Source organism: Salminus brasiliensis, chromosome 1 (genome assembly GCF_030463535.1).
Source record: "Salminus brasiliensis chromosome 1, fSalBra1.hap2, whole genome shotgun sequence".
Taxonomy (NCBI): Eukaryota; Metazoa; Chordata; class Actinopteri; order Characiformes; family Bryconidae; genus Salminus; species Salminus brasiliensis.
Window position 1 is genome coordinate 91,165,954 of NC_132878.1, and position 21,749 is coordinate 91,187,702.

General features: G+C 41.4%; 1 protein-coding gene across 1 annotated transcript; it reads left to right on the top strand.

Moving 5' to 3' along the window:
- Positions 1-1,074: 1,074 nt before the first annotated feature.
- On the top strand, positions 1,075-20,500 carry nr2f5 (nuclear receptor subfamily 2, group F, member 5). Its single transcript, XM_072692386.1, has 4 exons — positions 1,075-2,146; positions 16,800-17,080; positions 17,198-17,444; positions 18,991-20,500. Exons 1-4 carry the CDS (start codon positions 1,780-1,782, stop codon positions 19,305-19,307), a joined length of 1,212 nt encoding a protein of 403 aa, XP_072548487.1. The 5' UTR covers positions 1,075-1,779; the 3' UTR covers positions 19,308-20,500.
- The last annotated feature ends 1,249 nt before the right edge of the window (positions 20,501-21,749 follow it).

The following is a 21,749-nucleotide window of genomic DNA, read 5'->3' on the forward strand; positions in this document are numbered from 1 at the left end:
TTTACATATATATGTTTACTACCTATATGTTAACATATTTATTTACCTACCAATCAAAGTATATGTACAATCCATATATTATGCATGAGTCCAATATGTATGTAAATACAGCTTGAAATATATGCCCAGTGCTTTATGCAAATATATCAGATTACTTGGATAATTTCAAACACACTATGATTGTCCACCTATACTGAAACTTATGATTGAACTAAAATCCATCATTAGCAGTGCTACTAGCCTTTTGTTTGCTTACAGAGAGAAGCAGCAAACCGTCAAAACCAACAGTAGAGGCTCTGGACCCCTGTTAGGGTCTATAATGTCCCCCATGGTGAAACGTAGTCACCTCCTTTTGGTCTAAATCACAGCCTGCATTACACAAACAAGCCATTCAGCACGTGTGGGTCCAGCTTCAGTAGTTTACAGACACTTCACATGGTAAAGTCCAAAGTCCTACCACTGAATAAGTACCACCGTTTACCGTTTAGTAAACTATATTTTATATGAAATATACTATATATATTATATTTGAGATATTTTGTGATGTTTGTGAGAGATATTGGTTATAAAAAAGTAAGTAAAAACTTAAAAACAACGTTGTGTACGTTTTTACGTTTATTGGTGTATATATGTCGAAGTAGCTGAGTATCGTTTGGTTTACGATTGAATTATTATTATTATTAGTTATTATAATATTTATATTATTCATTTAAAATATTTTTTTAAAATTCCCTGCGCTTATATTAATTTAATTACTCTTAAAACGAGGCAAATTGCCGTTTACACGAGTGCAATAATTAATAATTTATCATTTATATTGATATTACAACAACAGGATTTTTACACGCCTCCTATTCACAATAAAAACCCTGCGCCTAAAGCGGTCGCCTTGTGATTGGTCGGTTTTTCACTTGGGCCACTCCCACTAGCCAATAGGCGTCGAGATTTGGCCCTCGAAAGCGGGCGTCATGCCCTTATATGGTGCGTATGTCCTTATATGGCGAGCACCGGGCGGGGCCTCGGCGCCCCCAGTCGTTTAGTGTCACTTTCACCGGATTGGGAACTCGGACCGGGAGAGTCGGACTGACAGCCGGAGGGAGAACCGCGCAGCTCGTGGAGGAGAAAGATCTTGCTCGTGTACGCGTATTTTCGCCATTTCGTGGCTGACGGATGCTCCTTTGCAAACCTCGCACGGTGTGATCTTCGCTTTTGTGTACCGAGGGGAGTGCGCGTGAGTGTTTGTTGTTATTTTGCCGCGCGCGCTGCACTTTTCTTTCTTTTCGTGCCTAAAGCTTTTATCTGAGAGCTATCACAAGTCGGGGCTTACATCTGATCACCCTTGGACGCCACTTCCACCGCTGAACTCGTTCCCACCCCGTCCTAAACGCTTTAATATGAGGCTCTCGTGAGTAGGGGACTAAGCCGCGCGCCGCCAGACCGAGTGATCCGAGTGTGTGCGTGCATGCATGCGAGTGCGCGTGTTTTGGGGGGGATTTCCACTTGCAGATCGTGCACGACCATGCCCCCGTCGCGTATGCACTGGAAAGTTCCCAAACAGATCGTTTAAGTAGAAACGCGAGCGGTTTGCGAGGTCGCACGCGCTGCAAAAGCGCTAAAGACGCGTGCATTCCTGTCTCGAGGAGGTCCAGTGGGGAAGCCTCGCCTTGTTTTTTTTTTTGTGACTCAGGACAAGATCGGATAACCTAAAAAAATCTCGACACCCCCCTAAAGTTAAAAACACCCCATCTGCCTGTCCCGCTGAACCTGCACTGGGATAGCATGGCAATGGTAGTAAACCAGTGGCAGGAGAACATTTCGGCGGATCCTGGGTCGCAGCTCCAGCTGTGCGGCCAGGAGCCCGGCGGCACGCCGGGGACGCCGTCGGGATCCACCCCGGGCAACGACGCGCTCTCCGCGGACAAGATCCCCAATGTGGACTGCATGGTGTGCGGGGACAAGTCCAGCGGTAAACACTACGGCCAGTTCACCTGCGAGGGCTGCAAGAGCTTCTTCAAGAGGTCGGTGAGGCGCAACCTGAGCTACACGTGCAGGGGCAACCGGGACTGTCCCATCGACCAGCACCACCGCAACCAGTGCCAGTACTGCCGCCTGAAAAAGTGCCTGAAGGTCGGCATGAGGCGAGAGGGTGAGTGCGGTGAAATGATCATTAGAAAAGTGCTTTGGCTAAAACCCACCTGAGTAAGAGTGCGTGTGCCCTCCAAAACACTGAGTACTGAGGAACCTACTGAGGAATTTTTATTTTATATTTTATTTTAGTGAAATACTGACTAAAGGTTCCTCTACTTAGTTACATTTTCAGTAAAGTGCTTTATAAAAGTATCTTTAAGTGAAATAAAGACTAAACATGCTTTTATTTCTAGTAAAATAATGACTAACTGTATATTTACTGCAATAATGACCTAAACTACTGTATATCTGTGAATTATTGACTTAAAGTACTTTTATTTTAGTCAAATACTGACAGAAAAATATATTTACTTTAGTGAAATGCTGTTTAAAGTATCTTTAAAAAAATAAAAATTAAAAATTACTTTCATTTCAGTGCAATAATGACTAAACATGCTTTTATTTCAATGAAATAATGACTAAACATGCTTTTATTTCAATGAAATAATGACTAAACATGCTTTTGTGTTGGTTAAAAATGCCTTAAAGTAATTTTATTTCAGTAAAAACGATACTTTTACTTCAGATAAATACTGTCGAAAAGTATCTTTAATGAAATAATGATTATGAGTACTTTTATTTCAGTGAAATAACCACTGAAATGACATTTTCCAGTGAAATAATGACTAAATGTATATTTACTTCAGTGCAATAATGACTTAAACTACTGTATGTCTGTGAAATATTGACTTAAGGTACTTTTATTTTAGTTAAATACTGACTGAAAATACCCTTACTTCAGTGAAATACTGTGTAAAAGGGTATTTTAGAGAAATAATGACTTAAAGTACTTTTATTTCAGAGAAATAATGACTAAACATGCTTTTATTAGTGGAATAGTGACTTAAAGTACTTTTATTTCAGAGAAATAATGACTAAACATGCTTTTATTAGTGGAATAGTGACTTAAAGTACTTTTATTTCAGAGAAATAATGACTAAACATGCTTTTATTAGTGGAATAGTGACTTAAAGTATTTTTATTTCAGTCAAATAATGACTAAACATGCTTTTATTAGTGGAATAGTGACTTAAAGTATTTTTATTTCAGTCAAATAATGACTAAACATGCTTTTATTAGTGGAATAGTGACTTAAAGTATTTTTATTTCAGTCAAATAATGACTAAACATGCTTTTATTAGTGGAATAGTGACTTAAAGTATTTTTATTTCAGTCAAATAATGACTAAACATGCTTTTATTAGTGGAATAGTGACTTAAAGTATTTTTATTTCAGTCAAATAATGACTAAACATGCTTTTATTAGTGGAATAGTGACTTAAAGTATTTTTATTTCAGTCAAATAATGACTAAACATGCTTTTATTAGTGGAATAGTGACTTAAAGTACTTTTATTTCAGTGAATGACTGCTTTTACTCGAACCAGTTGAGTAAGAGTACATTGCAATTAAAAAAATAAATAACTCAAAGTTAGTGACTGATTTCTTTACCTTCAAATAAACCTGAGTAGAAGTTTCATTTGAAAAAGTACAAAACTATCCAGATGTGAGGCCTGAGGACTATTAAAGAAAGGGTTCACTGGAAAAGGAGCAACTCATTTACACCATTTCCCCAATGCAACCCATTAGCCGTTTCTTGAGTTTTGCACTGAAGCTATGAGGCTAATGTAACCGAAGTCTGGCACTACTAAAGATTTTGGGTGCCATAGGCTTCGTTATAAGCCTCCTCCAGATGAAGAGGACTTCAGACTTCAGACTTCATACATAAGTCATGCCTGGCCTGTTCAGCTGCATTTCGGCTTAGGGGGGAATACTATACATTTCTGTACACTTCGAAAACACTCACCTCAGATACTCGCAAACAGTATAGTCAGCACAGAGAGTTCAGGGGAGACCTCTGCAGCTGTAGTGAAAGAGGATGAATGTCATGAATAAAATAATGAGCAACAAGCTCAACAGTCCAGATTGTTATAGCTTTTCCTGGACGAGGAGCTCTTTTGTTTTCTCATTAGTGACGGCGTTTGGTTCGTCACACTTCAGTCACTGCCAAAAGTGACTGTCTCAGTACTTTTTACTGTGTTATGATATAAATGCACAGAGATGTTAGGGCTAGTTATAGTTGCATAGCTGCAGGTTTCATCACATTTGAATGAGGAGCCCCTTTTATTTTCCTTTTAATGGCCAGAGAACATTTGTTTGGTTCGCTAGGTCTACAGTACTGTTAGTTCACAGTTATCAGACTATTAAAGTAAACAGAAGTTGAAGTGGCTTGTTAAAAAAGTGACTACCTGGCCAGGGAACGGATGGCCGTAAGGCTCTGAGGGCTCTGAAATGATTAAGGATGCAGATGAGCTGAAGTAGAGCCGACACCGTCATGCTGTGTACAAGTGCTCGACATCGCTGCTGCTACAGTCTCTCAGCACATGTTACTGTCTTTTCAATCAGCTCTATACAGGCGTGCTTGTGCGTACAAGATACACGGCACACTTTCGTCAGTCCATAGTCGTCCATGTCGAGTTCAGCACCTCAGAATTACGAGCTAACTGAGCATAAATGCAGCCAAAACAAGAGCTAGCCTTAGCCTTGATTATATCTGGACATTAGACAGCTTTAGGAACGTTTGTGTATTTAAAAAGCTCTATGTATTTGAAAATGAATGAAAACCGAAGAGATTGCTTCTTAAAAAGCACCTCTAATGTGGCTTTGTTGGATATTTTAACCCCACTTCAGTGAATGTTGTGTTTGTGTGGTGTTGGATGGCCTAAAGCCTAACCATGTTGATTAGTAGACCATATATTGTAGTCGAAACAGATGAGTTTGGAGGTTAAACCCAGTCATTTGTTGTATTATTCAAAGCTAAAATATATAAAAGGCATGAAGGTAGACAGTGAACCTGATTTTTGAGGCCTATATGGAAATGATAGCCAGGAAGATTGACCCAGTTGAGGAGATATGCTAGCTGCTGTAAGCTAGATGACAAAAACATGACCAAAATGATGTCTTTTGGGTTGAAGGTCTGTTCTCAGACTTTGCTACAGAATGTTAAGTTTACATATAGATGAACTAATAAATGGAGGCCACGCTTTCTTACGCCTTTGAGACTCTAGGCAGTTACTTTAACCCTGAATAATTCACAAACAAAACAACAAATCCATGACTTTTTTTGGTTGGTCAACATTAAATCCCTCAATTACAGTCTACATATTTCCTGAAGAGTTGTACTTAAGTATCAAACTATGATTTCTTTTTGGCAAATACTTAATTAAAAAAAATTTTGAACTGATATCTGATCAGTTTCACCATAAGAAAACACAATTCTGACGAGTTTAGCATGTTTGCAGTTGGTCACAACCAGTGCTGTCTATTCTGTCTATTCAGTGTTCTAGCTTACGTGTCTTTGTCTACATGACATGCCATTCCCAGCTTTGCTTCTAATCCTTAACATGTTTAACATGTTTTGGATGATGGAGAACATTAAGACTGAGAGCTGACTCACCTGTACACCATACAGCACTTTTCAAAAGTTGAGAATCATTATTTTAAATAAATAAATCTTATTTGGTTACATGTATAAAATTCAAATTATACAAAGAAATGTTACATATGTCCTGAATAATGAACAGAGCTGTAGACAGTTCTCTAAAACAATGCTAAAATAACAATCATTTAAAGATGTAAAACTTCCAAAAATAAATATGGATTAATATATAGATAGATAATATATAGGCAATATGAAAAAAAATCTATCACAATGTTTAAAGACAATATTATTTATATCATACAGACAAAATGTACTAACAGCGTAAAAAAAAACAAAACTGATATCCAAATACTCTTCCATACTGAGTACTGTGATTTTTACTCAAAATATGCTTCACTCTATTTAATTAAATAAGACTGATTGCACTGATATCCATGATACACTCATAAAAGCATATTGTGTACCACAATAACTAAATTTATCACAATAAGTTCAAATATTTTAATATTGCCCAGCTCTAATAGATATGAATAAAACCGGAACCGGATTTTTCAGAAGTGTGACAGAAAATAAGTGTAAATAGATAATAGGGTTTATATTGATAGTATATTCTTCATTGGATACTTTTCCGCTGTTCACAAAATACTAAAATATTAAATGAAACATCTTACCATACATTTTACTATTTAAATCTGTATTGTGTATAAGATACAGAATATATCCGAAATCATTACTATGACAAGTGATCCCAAACTTTTGAGTGGTAGTGTATATACATATCCGTATACCGTATCCTTATCTGTCTTGGAGTTCATACATAAGTCATGCCTCCTCTGAATTATGCAGCATGCAGGCCTGACGAGGAGCGCACGGGGAAGCGTCTTGTGTTGTGTGATGCGTTTCTTGCAGATCTAGGTGTTTTGCTCTCTTTTTGCACTGTTGTAACAGCTTTGTAGACACACTGGTTTGTGCCGACATTTAGTTTACCCTACCGGCCCAGCAGACCTGATTTCAGATATTCTGTGTGCGCAACGGTACAGAATAGATATTAATATATTGGTTATTTCTGACCATATGTTAAAGTAAAGTGTGTAGCAGCTTATTAAAGAATCATCATTATCCCTTCTGTTTTTAGGGACTTCTAATGTCATTGTCTTTATGGTATGAGTGGATCAATTATGTTTTAGTTTCTAACTGCGCTCAGTACTTTAGAAACAAGATCAGCTAATCATGAGATCAATGAGAGGATCATTTTGTAGTCCTGGCTTATTAAAGTGACACAGACTTGACTAAAGTGATCCAAATTTCTTGGATTTTATCTGACTAATATAATTTATTCATTCATGACAATTCCATTTTTTTCAATAGTTGAATTGGCTAAATATATATATATAAACACACACACACACAGTACTGTGGTCAAGTCTCTCAACAATGAGAGAGTTATTACTGTAGAAGCTCCAGATCCCATCAGAACAGATGAAGATAAACATAAATATAGTAAAGAGAACAAGAGCTTCTCATTGTGAAGAAAGAAAGTAGGTGAGATCTTGTGAGCTAGTCTAAAGAACAGAGCTCGGTTCCTCCTGGTTTCTCCTGGACGCCTCCCAGTCCAGCCAGCACAGCGTGGAGGATGTGTTCAACTCCACCAGCAGCAGCAGCAGCAGCAGCTCACCTGATTTACCATCATTAAACCCTGATTTACCACCAAACCAGGTGTTGATATGAGGAGAACTCTAAATAACACTAGACTCCATGAGGAGAACTTTGAAGATGTTCTAATGAACACAGAGATGGAAAACCACAGCCGTCACTAGTATGTATTCTAATATTAATGTTTTACTGAGTAATTAAACACTTACTGCTCAGATATGCTGCTTTGTCCATCTAATTTCCACAGGGGACTATAACTTTTGCACAGTACTGTGAACATTGATATATGCTGAATGCGAAAGTTTGGGCAACCTTGTTCAAATGAGGTGATTTTGTAAATAAGTGAAGGAATCCTCTACAGGAAACTTTTTCTGCTCATTTTTGACATAATTCCTATTTATTTACTAAATGTTACCATATTAGAAATATGCCATTAATTACCTTTACCCACACCATGTTCAGTCATTATTATTAAAGGTTAAATACAGTAAATAAACAGTAATTTTGCTAATGACTGTTTAGACGTGTAGCAGATTGTTTACTTTCTTTAAACAACACGTATTTTGACCAAAGGTGCCCAAACTTTTGCATTAGACTTTTTGAAATGCTCTGTAAATTCTGCCATTGTTCAATTCATTCCTTTACTATCATAAGTCATTACAAAACAACGATTTGTCGAATTAATAAAGTAAATAATCCGTTAATAACTCGATTACTGCGGTAGTCGATAGCGAAAGCCCTGGGTTTCAGCAGATGTTCTGTCGAGAGCATTTGGCGAAGAGTGTGTGGCCCTTACTTAGCCTCACATAGCTTTGGTTTAAAGTCATTAGGAGGGTAGATCTATAGGTGGATGGTGGATGTTCATATAACGTTAGCAGATGTGCAGTAGTAATGCTCCGTTCTGAGGGAAAGATGAAAGGCTTTTGTAGGTGTTGACGTTGATTAACAGACAGTGATTTATTGCCATGAAAAATGAGTGCTTGTTTCATGAAGACAAGCCCTCAAACAGAGCGGCCGAATTGCTGCATGGCTTATGACCGCTTCTGAGGAGCGTGAATTCACTGAGCTCTTTGTGAGCTGAAGTGCTCTGAAATCCCACTCTCTACTCCTACTGACGCATCACATGTGTTTTTGCCGATGAATGGGGCTGAATCATGATGCAGGCTCCTTTGTGCTTCGTACAGACCATGAGTTCAAGACGATGTCCCAGTGCTGTTTATCCGTGCGTACTTTGACATCGGGGGGGGGGTTTAGACGGCCGGACGTGACCCGAGATGACCGAACGGCTTGTGGAATCTGGTGAAAATGGGTCAAAGGGCTGATCTGCGGGAGCTCACTTATCCTCCCTGAACCACAGCCGGCTCCTGTCTTCTTCTCACCCCCCCCTTCTCGATTGCTCTACCTGTTTTTGCACCTCAGGCTTCTCGCGACATGACTGACATTCCAGCCTGACAAAGGATCTCCTATGACAGAGAAAAAGAGTGTGCAAAAAGAGTGTGTCAGCGTGCACGAGAGAGATAGAGCGAGTGTGACCGGCTGACAGCAGCAGCCGATCCACAATTGCTGTGTACTGCCGTGACCTCTGTTACATCCTTAGAAGTCATAGCTATGAGCAGATGGAGAGCATGGCGTAACTGCATATGAATTATTTCTTGAAGCTCATTCGATTCCAAAGTGCCAGAATGTCTCCAGGTCAGTTTTTTTAAGGCCTTAGCAGTTGTGATAAGCAGCGTTAAGCTAACAAATGGAGATATTATTATTTTACTTACATTATTTAATCAGCTATTTTTGCTAATACACTCTAAAAAATTAAGTTCTGCTAATGGTTCGTTGAGCAGTGCCATAGAGAAACCACTTTTGCTTTCATAAAGAACCATTTTATAATGACATGGGTGTTCAGAAGCTTCATTTGATGTAAAGGTTCTTTGCTAATTGAAAGCCTTTTCATACATCTCATGCATCCCTATTACAAATATGGCTCTTTATGAAAGTGGTTCTTCTATGGCATCGCTCAGAGAACCGTTTGCAAACCCCTATTTTTCAGAGTGTAACTCATCGAAACAGGTGGCGATACTAAGTTGTGGAAAGGTTTCGTTGATACTACGTAGTGTCATATCTACACAGATCAGCCATAACATTAAAACCACTGACAGGTAGGTGAAGTGCATGACATTGATTATCTGGTTACAGCAGCGCCTGTCAAGGAGTGGGATCCACATATTAGGCAGTAAGTAAACAGCCTGACAGTCTGATCTCCAAAACATCAGACAGGTCTTGTGGGGTGTTCCCAGTATGCAGTGGTCAGTGTCTACTAAAAGTCTTGGTGCCAGACACCACTGGACCCCTTTAGAATCCCTGCGGAGTCCATGCCTCGACCAGATGTTGACTAAAAGTCCGGCTCCACCGAAGTTCAATAAGGTCAATAAATTCATCATCAAATTTCAGTTTAAAATAAAAGTATGTGATTATGATGACATCAAGCAAGCCTGAACAGTTTATTACTATTTAAGGCAGCAGTCTCCTGTCTTGTACAGCTCCAGTACTGATAACCATTGATAACTATTGTATATGCTGTCTCTAATAATTCATAAATTACATTGAATTAGTAGATACCCGTGAACAAACAGCGGCAGCGCCTCTAAATTAAGGGTCAGGGCAAGAAATGCATCAATTTGCACTGGATGAGAAGTCTAGCATTGCACACATTAGACTGTCTGTCTCACACACACACACACACACTCCAAGAAACTCATCGTCTTTCAAGTCTCAGCCAGCGCTCAGTAGTAAACAGTGCAGTTCAGCTCTTACGGCAGCAAGGGTGTGAAAATTCCAGGTCCCACTGGGACGGCATTTGAGCAACACACTCAGTGCGTATGCTAAAGCGGCCTAACGGCGCACATGCACACCTCCTGCTGCTCCTGGAATCCTAACATGCACACACACTTATAGAGGCATCATCCCTCCTGTGACACATAACACTCACTCAGGGTGAAATATAGGTCAAGGGAAAGTAAACATTAATAATAGACAGGTTTAAAGGCAAAGTCCAAATGTGACAGTTCTCTGCGGGGTTTGGGTAAATATCACTACTTGTGCAGTTGCCTAACTCGTTGCCCTGCTGATCCTCCTGCACTCAGAGGTCTCTCAATCACAGGTGGATGTCGTCTCTTTCGAGAACGAAGTGCATTTGGGCTCCAGCCCGACAGATTCTCCGAACGCGCTTCTGTTTAAGAACCATTACATAAACTCCCAGCTTGTGCCTTGCATGATAATCTGTTTCTGTTTAATCTCCGGCTGGTTTTCTGATTGGAACGACTGTGGTTCTGACACCCAGACATGCTAACATCGGACCTGCTTATGGCTGAGTGCAGTTTTTAAGATGGAAGACCAGCATTTTTCATTATAGCCTACATTATTAACTGTATTGTTTTAACATGGTTTAAGGAGGTGAGATTGTTGTGAATGGGGAAGCTTGTGAATTGTACGATTCAGAAGCAACCAAACACACTAATAATGTGGACATGACATGCCTAACGCCAGGAAATGTGGGTAAGCTGGTCTTCTTGGCCAAAAAATAGACTTTATAGATTATTATATTCATTTAATTAAGCTATATTGATCAGACAAATGACATCTTAGAGCCATAAGCCTTAGACACAGCCTTGAGATGTCTTGGCCACTACTCTTATTATTAGTATTAATAATAAGAATCGTTATCTTATTATTAATATTAAAAACACCTGCCCAATATTGCGTTGGTGACTCTTGTGGTCCTCACCAGAACAGCTCTGACCCATCGAGGACTCCACAAGACCTCCGAAGGTGAGCTGTGGTATCCTTTAAGTCCTGTCTAAATGGTCTTGCCACATGCATCAGTGGCCCTTGGGCACTCATGACCCTGTCGCCAGTTCTTTGACTGTCCTTCCTTGGTAGGTACTGACTATTGCATACCCCACAGGACCTTATGCCTGATGTTTTGGAGATGTTCTGATCCGGTCGTCTAGCCATCACAGTTTGGTTGTTGTCAGAGTGGCTAAGATTCTTACGCTTGCCCATTTTTCCTGCTTTTAACATCTTTACCACCTTTAAGAACTGACTGTTTACTTGCTGCCTAATATGCAGATCCCAACCCTTGAGACAGGTGCCACTGGAATCAGATAATCGGTGTTATTTACTTTACCTCTCAGTGGTTTTAATGTTATGGCTGATATGTGCTTATATTAAACAGCGCAGTGTAATTTCTGTTGTCACTTTTAAATGAACCCATCAAGCAATTTGAAAAGACCAATGCTTTTGGACTAAAAGCAGTTAGACTAGTTGAGACATGGTCTCACTTTTGGTCTCACATGGACTTTGGTCTTGGGCTTCGGTTTGTCTGGGTTCTCAGTCCTGTTAGCGTTTTGGGGTGAATAGGCCCGTTCCTTCAGGCACTCCATTAAGGCTAAAGTGTGTTTGGCAGATTCTGAAGTGCCTTGACTCAAGAGCACCTTGTCTCCCTATCTGTTTGCTTTATGAGGGTAACTCTCCTCATTTTGTCAATGTTTGACTGTGATACTCCTCCCTTTCTCCCTGTCTGTGTGAAGACCCTTTTACAATGTCAATCTGGAGAGAAGGAACAGACCAGGAGAGAGACAGGGGAACGGGGAAGTCCAGTCTCTGAGACACTTGACCTTCAGCAAGAGACTTCCCCTAGCTCTCCACCACAGGTTTAGCATATTCTCTTATTAATTCATCAGCGCTTCCTAAGAGCTCAGTGTGACTGTTGCTATTATGGGATGTGTGGAGACTAACGTGCCAGAGGCTCCTCACGCAGAGTCTTTTACTGTAGCACAGTAATGGATTTTAGGTCTGAAATTCCAGTTTCACTGCCAGCTGCTATCTTTTGACTTTTCGAGACGGTCATTGTCAGTACTGGTCTTGGGAAGCGTACACACAGGCTATTCCAGACTGATTACGAGCCTCTATGTTGTTAACTTTTGCTCATAGAGCTGCTAGGCATACTGGACTATACTATATAGACAAAAGTATTGGGACACCTGCTTCTTCATTGTTTCTTTCAAAATCTAGGGTACTAAAAAGAGTTTCACCTGCTTTTGTTGAAGTAACTGTCTCTACTGTCCAGGGATGAAGACTTTTTACTTGAGTTTGGAGGAGCACTGCTGTGTGGATTTGATTGCATTCAGCAACAAGAGTTAGTAAGTCAGATCAGGATGTTGGATGATCACCGGCCCACCTCATCCCCAACTCCACAACTCATTCCAAAAGTATTGGATGGAGCACCAACCATCATTCCAGAGAACACAGTTCTTCCACTGCTCCACAGCTCATCGCTGGGGGGCTTTATTAACCTCTAGCCTACGGTGACATTAGGCATAGTGCCAATAAGTTCAATAGAGTCCTACTCTATTGGCAGTGCTTCTCTACATGGACTAGACAAGCTATCTGTTGAATTTGCATATCTTTTCAGCAATTAAATGCAACTAAAAGTAGCCACAAACAGTGTCCACAAACATTTGGTACATATAGTGTAGTGCAGGACTTACATGACTGTTGCAGTTTCATAATAGTTGCTGAATAATTAAATAACTGAATGATAAGCCCAGGGTCATTTTCCACCGCCTGCAGGCCATGAACATCTCTTTCAATACATCTAACCTGTCCTTTAAAGCAAGCCTGTGCTGAATGGAGCACAGTGACCTGGATCAGGTGACTTTAAACTGGTGTTCACAGTCATGACTCACAGGGCAGAAACACTGGCGCAAGGGGAGTTCATTAGCATGGATGACATCATGATTACAGGAATTTGTCCAGCTTTAGGTCACTTGGAAAGGACGGACGGCTATTGGTAAAATAAACATTGCAGTGAATCATCTGCTAAGTTGTAAACCCCCAGTGCGTTCACATGAGTTTCTGACAGAGCAGAACAGTGGGGTAAGGTCAGGACAAGCCACCCGATGTGTCCTGCTGCACTAGTGCAGTGTGTCGTGTTAGCTAGCCTTACACTTGCTTCTTATTGCACTCTTAAAGGTTTCACTTAAAAGGTTCTTAAACTGGAAAAACACCCATTGATATGGCTCTTTTTTTTAGGAAACCAAAGATGATTCTTTATACACTCTTAAAAATCATTCAGGTTCTTTGAGCGATGCCATAGAAGAACCACTTCTGGTGTTTGTAACAGAGAAGTGTTAGTGTAAAGAACCTTTATATCAAGAGAAGGTTCTTCACACTCAAACAAAGGTGCTCCTTCAATGCCGTTGCTCCAAAGAACCTGTTTAGGTACATTTGTTTAGGCACCACCTGAGCCCCTGTATGAAGACCCTTCCATTCCTCTTAAAGGAGCTGGACCTAGAGACTCAGAGAGGCCATCTGCCCAGTTATTCAGGGTACCTGCTGAAGTACTGCCAAGTATCAAAATATTTGGTGCCATTCAGTGCTGAATTTTTAATACCTGAGTGTTCAGTCTTTGGATCCATGAGCTGGCCCCAACATCTAGGCTGCATAAATTACACCCCATATACATTAGGGCTGTGTATTGGCAAGAACCGGGCGATACGATACGTATCACGATACAGGTGTTACGATTCAGTATGTTGAGATATATATTGAGATACTTTAATTAAAGTGATTTTTTTTTAGGAATTTTAGGAAAACTGTCACTGTCATAGTAAAAACAGTGTGATCTGAAGACAACACTGCTATCTAGTGGTAGGGGTTTAAATACAACACTAATTGAACCACTGTCTGTCACAGTTTCTGATGCAGAATTGATACAGTATCGCAAAAAAAACAACAAAACATAATATCGAAATACTTTATTTATTTGATATTTAGATTTTTTACACCCCTAATATACATGTTATTAATGCCATCACTTCTTGATTGGCCTGTAACTGATGTGCCTGTTAAATTGTCAGTAATTAGAAAAAAGAGCAGAAATGACAAAAATCTAAATCAGGCTGCCCTATATAAATATCAATAGCAGACTGTACTGAGGCAGACTGATGTGTTAGTGTGAAGGTGGCAGTTCAACAGTATTGCTTTTCGACGCAATATGCACTCACTTGTTGGCCATTCCTGAGCTGTTTTGAAACCCAAAATGTAGCCATCTATATTTCACTTCTGTGTAAACGGTTCCTCCAGTCACATTTTTTTATTTTAATGATACAGAATCACACCAAGTTAATCAGATCAGATCAGCATTACGAGCTGCATTGTTTGATTTCTTTATGAACTGTTGTGGGGTCAGAGATTTACACCACTAGGCAGCAGTCATGCTTGGACTCCCCTCGTCCCCTGCTGTAACGAGCCACCCGGTGCATACTCTGGCACATGGCCAGCCACCTTTATTTAGTGCAGTGTTTTTATCTTCCTCAATGCCTTTTCTCCATCCTCCCAGCCTTCAACCTTCCTCACACAGCAAACGCTCCCAGTCAAGGTTCACATTGAAAAGCTTTGCTCTAGTTTTTTTTTTTTTGCCTCCTTCTCTGTTTATTTGTTGTCTTAATGTTTGAGACTGCATCATATCATGGCATTAACAGAAATTCACTGAGTATTTTTTTCCTTTTTTGACAAGTGTTAATTACCTAAATACATTTTAAGAAGTATTTCCATCAGTTTAGAGTGTTCAACGTTATAAAAGTACAATATCTGAAACATAAGATGTGCTTTAAAATGTCCAGATCAATGACTGTAGAAGGTCTAGTGCCCGTCCCCATACCCTCCAGTGTCCACTGCACAGACTCTCGTTGCAAATTTGTCAACATGGGGGACAATTCTGGCTTCATTTCTATGGACTGAAGGGAACAGAAGGGAATGGAGCCACGGCATCCATGTTTTCTCCAGTCATTGGTCCCGATCTAAGGCCTTAGCCTCAAGCTAATATGTTATACTCAAGCTAACACACTTGCCACAAGCTACCATGCTAGTTATACTAGCTGCAATACAATCCAATACCATATTATTGTTACGTCCCTAACTGTTGTTATTTCCTTCTATCTTGGTGGTAGAATAAGTCAAGCTCCAGATTAGTGTTTGTTTATTTAGCTAAGAAGCCAGTGCTAACATTTTATTCTAGCATGTATGGTGTATATAATATATAAGTGTATTTTGAGGATATTTTTATTCGCTTGTTTGTGTAGATACAATAACAGTGTAGTCGACAATTTATACTTATTTACATTAATTTGCACATCACATCTTTTTGTGATATCAATATAAAGAAAAGCCAACATTATGCTATTGATTTAACCGGCAACATATTGTTCAGCCCAGGGTTGCAGTGTCTGTTTTTACCGGTGTGTCCGAGGGCAAGGCGTGATGATTAAGAATAGTCTCCACTTAGATTAAGAGGAAGGCCGTGACCCCTGCCATACCTCAAAGTCTTTGAGTGGCACAGCTGTTCTATTGTAAGAGCAGGAGACGCTGGGGTTTAAAACATTTTCCATCTCCAACACCTCTCTCTCTCTCTCTCTCTCTGTTCTGTCCTGCCCATGGTCGTCACATGTAACAGTAGATGGAGTTATTAGTCGGACAGCGGGATGGCTGAACAGGTGTTTTCCAAATGGCCTTTGAGTGGCATCGCTGCTGAACGGCCTCTGTTTGGCCCTTGGCCTCTGGCTGAGCCATTTGTCGAGGGGAGGTGTGAAAAACCATTCCGTTTTAGCAGGCTTCACCCGCTCATTACTCATTGATAGAGAGCAAAGAGGGGGTTCGTCTCTCAGATGGGCTCCACAGATAGGGCACACACACTCAGCGAGGGGTCGGTGTCATCACTCTGATTTCTGTTGTGGCACACTAAGTGACATGACATTGTGATATTATATAGCCCAAACAACAGAATTCACCTGGACCATGGGTGAAGTATGACATCTTTCAGTTCACTGCCACGATTGTGTGGCAGTGTGTGATATCATGCAGTGTTTATGATATTGTAAATGCCTGGATGGCTGTTTTAAACCGACTGGTTTTCAGCCTATAGTAGCAGGCAAAATAAGTTCATTCACTCCAAGAAAGTAAAGAAATAATAGACTTTCAGGTAAAAGGGAAAAATCCTTATCCTCCAAAGCCTTAGATACACTGAATATGGAAATATGGAGCTGTAACCTAATTATTATGATTTTTTCAAATTCATGTTGATGCTCCACTGACTGTGCCAGGGAGAATAGCGTCACTGTCATTGCCACTCCAGGCCGAAACTCTGCTGCTGCCCCAGGAACTTTGGTGGAGCTGCACAAGACCTGCTTAATCCTGCGTAACCCGAGTCCTATAGTATTACTCCACCGCCTCAGTCCACATACTTCTTTCCTTTCAGATGCCTCAGATAGATGAATCTTTCAGATAGATGTATCTTTCAGCTTGCCAACAAATGCATGTGTACAGCGTGTAAAAGCATGAGTAGTATTTATGACAGTGGTGTAAAAGTGAATTGCACTTCAAATGTAGGGGGAGCCCATGAGCAAAAAACACCAAGTGTGAAGAATTTCTCACTCCAACTCTCCTTTGCTCTTCTTTGCCCTACAGCTGTCCAGCGAGGCCGCATGTCCAGCTCACAGTCCAGTCCCGGCCAGTACCTGACCAACGGCAACGACCCATACAACGGCCAGCCCTACCTGTCTGGCTTCATCTCCCTGCTGCTGCGGGCAGAGCCGTACCCCACGTCCCGTTATGGGGCCCAGTGCATGCAGTCCAACAACCTCATGGGCATCGAGAACATCTGTGAGCTGGCAGCCCGTCTGCTCTTCAGTGCTGTGGAATGGGCCAAGAATATCCCCTTCTTTCCCGACCTGCAACTCATGGACCAGGTAGAACTACCAGACTGAGAACAACAGGACTAGTTCTGTTAGACTAGCTACCATGTGATTGTGACAGTTTATAATCACTGATGAAGTCCTGCTCACCACTGTATCATCTGCTCTTAGGTGGCGCTGTTGCGCATGTCATGGAGTGAGCTGTTTGTGCTGAACGCAGCACAGTGCTCCATGCCGCTGCACGTAGCGCCTCTGCTGGCCGCCGCTGGCCTGCACGCCTCCCCCATGTCGGCTGAACGCGTGGTGGCCTTCATGGACCATATCCGCGTCTTCCAGGAGCAGGTGGAGAAGCTGAAGGCCTTGCAGGTGGACACAGCCGAGTACTCCTGCCTCAAGTCCATTGTGCTCTTCACCTCAGGTACAAAGCTCCATTAGCTTGATTTTTCCGACCAGAAAACCTTAAATGTAGAAGCTATGAGGCTAATGTAGCTAACAAATGGTGGAATCGTCTACATCACCAGTCTTACAAACTGCAAACTCTGCCAAGGTGTTGACTAGATAGGCTTCTGATAACATTAGGTCCTGTTCAATCCCACACACTTGACACAACTTATGAAGGGTTTGGTAATGAGTCATGAGTAGAATCAGGTCTGTTAAGGCTTGGTAACCTAACCTATACAGTTTTGACGCACTCCAGGAACGGATTTGGGAAACCTGCTTTAAACACAGGGAGGTAAGGAGACCTCAGTGGTTTGAAAAGTCATGAAATTGCTTGGAGTACAATCCATGTGTCAAGTCCAGCAGTATTCCTCACTCTTTTATTCATGAAACCCCAGTTAAATGTTGACTGTCCGTCCCGAGTGATATGTTGCCAGTGTTGGCTACCACCAGGCCGCTGTATCGCATAAAGCACATGCTTTTCATGCTTTTTCATAACATCCAACCGACGAGATGTTCCACACACCTCTTCTCATTTTCCTAATCAGCAATCCCACTCCTGGCTCCCACTGCCAGAAAGGCTTTCCTTGCACGAAGCTCGGACCTGCACTCTTCCAAACGGCTGCCTGGACTCCTGGCTTGTTTTTTCCAGCCCTCTTTTCTTCGTACATCCATCTATTATTGAAACCAACCAGGCAGACCCTCCCCCTCCCCTTTACTCCCACCAACATGCCTGAATTATGCATGCTGAGTTACAGCAAGAGGGATTCACCCCATCCCCTGCCCTGACCTACATAACCCCTGTAGCCCAGGGCGTGATCCGTCCTGCGAATCCCGGCCAGACTCCCCAACCCCCAACCGCCTGCTGAGACCAGCCCAAAGGCCTCCACACCCTGACCCCATTGCTCCCCTCAATTGTCCGACGGGCGTCCAATGTCAGCGACTCGCCCTGATCCTTGGACGCGTAGCCTTGGGGGCTCCTCCACGCGTGCTCTTACTGTGAGACACAAAGGAGGAGAGAGTACCTGCTGTCTGTAACAAGGAAGGCTGAACAGAAGCATGCAACTTGGCAGCTTTGACGCTATTCCCAACACTGATCTGTACTGGGGCCAGGGGTTTCCAACTGCCTGAGACTGGGAATATCCTAGGCTGGAGTTGAGAACTACTGATCTAGGCTGGGTACAATACCTAGGGATGTCATTATCTATGCTAATGTGGCAAGGACAGGTGTGAGGGTTGTGTCATCTGTGTAGCAAGGTGGCTGTCTTTTTTATCAAACCCTTCATGAGTTAAAGCAGCTGTTCTAGAGCCGGGAATATCCCAGACTAGAGTTGAGAACAACTGATATAGGCCCCTAAAACACAGGGTACAGTATCTGAAGGCGTGTCCTTTTCTGTAGCAAGGTGGGGGGGGCAGCTTATCCCCACATATATATGAAGCAATTGATCTTTGATCCCTGCACTTCAGATTGTCATATTCCCTTGTTCTCAGCTAACGTCCCTCCCATCTGTCTTTGTCTCTTCTAGATGCCATGGGCCTGTCTGACGTGGCCCACGTGGAGAGCATCCAGGAGAAGTCGCAGTGTGCACTGGAGGAGTACGTACGGAACCAGTATCCCAACCAGCCCAACCGCTTCGGCCGGCTGTTGCTGCGGCTGCCCTCACTGCGCATCGTCTCCTCGCCCGTCATAGAGCAGCTCTTCTTCGTGCGTCTGGTGGGCAAGACGCCCATCGAGACCCTCCTGAGGGACATGCTGCTGTCCGGCTCCAGCTACAACTGGCCCTACATGCCAGTCCAGAGGGACCGCCCCATCTCCCTCCACTACAACGAGAACGGACCCTGATCCTGCCTTCTCGGTGGGGTCCCAGCCAATAGTTAGACTCTTGTTTGTTGGCCAAGCCCCACTCCAGCACCCAATCAGCACCACTCGCTTTTCTGGCGCTCCAGCCGTCAGTTCAAGCGGTCAGGAATGGAACTCACTGTACTTAGGCCTGCCTTTCAGAGCCTTCGCCTGACTTTCTGAAAGCGATTACGATGTTTACGAACTTGACTTGACTTGAGGACTCCGCCACAGCACTGTCTGACTCAAAAGGGCTGAGTCCATTCCTGATTTTCAGACAAACCAGAAGCCATTAAAGCCGATGCCAAAATGTGTTTGTTTGGTTTTTGTTTTGTTTTATTTTTTCTTTTTTGGACATTTTGAGAAAAAAAAGTCTGTACTGGGTTGGGGGTTTGGCTCAAGACTGTGTCCGTTTGTGAGTGGAGAACTTTGACATAAAAAGGGGGCAAGCTGCATGACTGCAGCAGCTGAACTGGAGAGAAAGTTTGACAGCGGTAAACACTAAAACCCTGTCGGGAACAAAAACTAAAAAACAGAGGTCAGCTGGACTCTGAGTACGCTGAAGCCATTGCCAAAGCAGAAACGGCATATGAACTGTGCAGAACCTTTTGCCTGAATTGGCCACGAAAGTCTATTTTGGTTTGTCCTCGACGTCAACACTTGTGTTTTAAGTCTCTGAAGGAGTTTGAAGATGTGAAAGAGGCACTTGATATTTGAAACCAGCCAGGCACCCCCCCCTCTCTCTATGCTCTTTTCAGCTACCACCAAAAATTCAGCACGGCTAGATAGACACACTGTAGTTGCCATGTAAGGTCTGTCTGTAAAGCTTACTGTAAGTTCTCAGTCCCTTGTTCCTTTTTATCAAGGAAGACACTGAAACGTATATCAGAACCTCAGCGAAATGTATAGTCGGCTCTCGAGGCCAAGGCGCCTTTGCTGTATGTAGCAATAGATATATCGCAAATATTTTGATATCCTTCTAGCAGTTCGTTTGACTATGTCGAAAATCCAGTCGTCACGGTTTTTAACATGGCACTACAGCTTTTCGAAGGCAACATTTGGATCTATAAGCCATAGGGGGCCTTGGAAAGCAGGACCTGTTGTATTAGTTCACAGAATATTTCTATAAGAGTTTTTGTTTTCTGTACTTTAGGTTTGAAAAGAAGAATCCATTGAATAAAAGCTGTTGTTCACTACGTTCTTTCTGCTATTTTTCTGCCAGTCTACACAAAGCATTATCAGTGAAATACTTAAAATGAGTTATTAATGAAGCAGCAGTTTTCCTATTATACATACATTGCATTTTTAAGGCATTCAGATTATCTTCGTGGGCCATTTTTACAATTGTGTGAGGTCATACTGCCACAGCGTGTGTTCTTAAAGGGCCCACATCACAGAAGCCCCCCAAAGTAATTTTTTACATACAGTTTGATATATAATGTAAACACGGGTAATATATATATATATATATATATATATATATATATAGTGTACAAATTATGTACACTAGGGCTGCATGATATTGGATATTAAAAAGCACAGGAATTTACACCGGATTTCTCCAGAAGTCAGTGATCCAACATGATATGATATTAATAATGCACTTAATGTGTCTAAGATTAAAGTAAAATAAATAATATAAGCAAATAATAAATAATATTAATATTAAAATAGTATTATAGTATTAACTTATTATTATTATTTATTATAATTTATTATTAATAAATTATAATAAATAATACATAATTTTTTATTATTAATATACATTTTATTAATATTAGAATTAGTAGTATATCTAATATTAATATTAAAATAATATTAATATTAATATTAGATATAAGTCTAATATCAGACGTGGGCTAGAGGGCTATAAAGCCCCCCCAGCATTGAGCTGTGAAGAAACTGTGTTATCTGGAATGATGGTTGGTGCTCCATCCAATACTTTTGGGATGAGGTGGGGTGGTTAGCATCCAACATCCTGACATCACTAATGCTCTTGTCACTGAATGCAATCAAATCCTCAGCAATCCTGCAACCATTGGTAGAAAGTCTTCTTCCCGGGACAATAAAAGCAGGAGAATCTCTTTTTAATACCCTTGATTTCAGAAGAAACAGTGCATAAGCAGGTGTCCCAATACTTTTGTCCATATAGTGTATATATTGACTCTACCAATATGTATGATACACATACACATAAATGTGTTTATGGTCATATAAGGTTTATACAGAGTACAGTTCTTCCAACCATATCATGTAGAAAATGTGATATATATAAAGGATATTATTCTATTAGTCGAAATACCAGATTATTAGGCTTCAGCTAGAATGTAGCCATTGTTAGTGCAGACCCCCACTGGAGGGATGTTTGTTGTTCTGTTCCTCTCCTTCCCCATCTGTCCTCCCATGGTGGCCTTGTGTCTTCTGGCCCCTCCCAGCCTGTAGCAA

Coding starts and splice junctions, on each gene's coding strand:
- nr2f5 (XM_072692386.1), top strand. CDS start 1,780: ATGGCAATGGTAGTAAACCAGTGGCAGGAGAACATTTCGGCGGATCCT. Junction 17,081..17,197: donor ACCTGCAACTCATGGACCAG/GTAGAACTACCA, acceptor ATCTGCTCTTAG/GTGGCGCTGTTGCGCATGTC. Junction 17,445..18,990: donor CATTGTGCTCTTCACCTCAG/GTACAAAGCTCC, acceptor TGTCTCTTCTAG/ATGCCATGGGCCTGTCTGAC.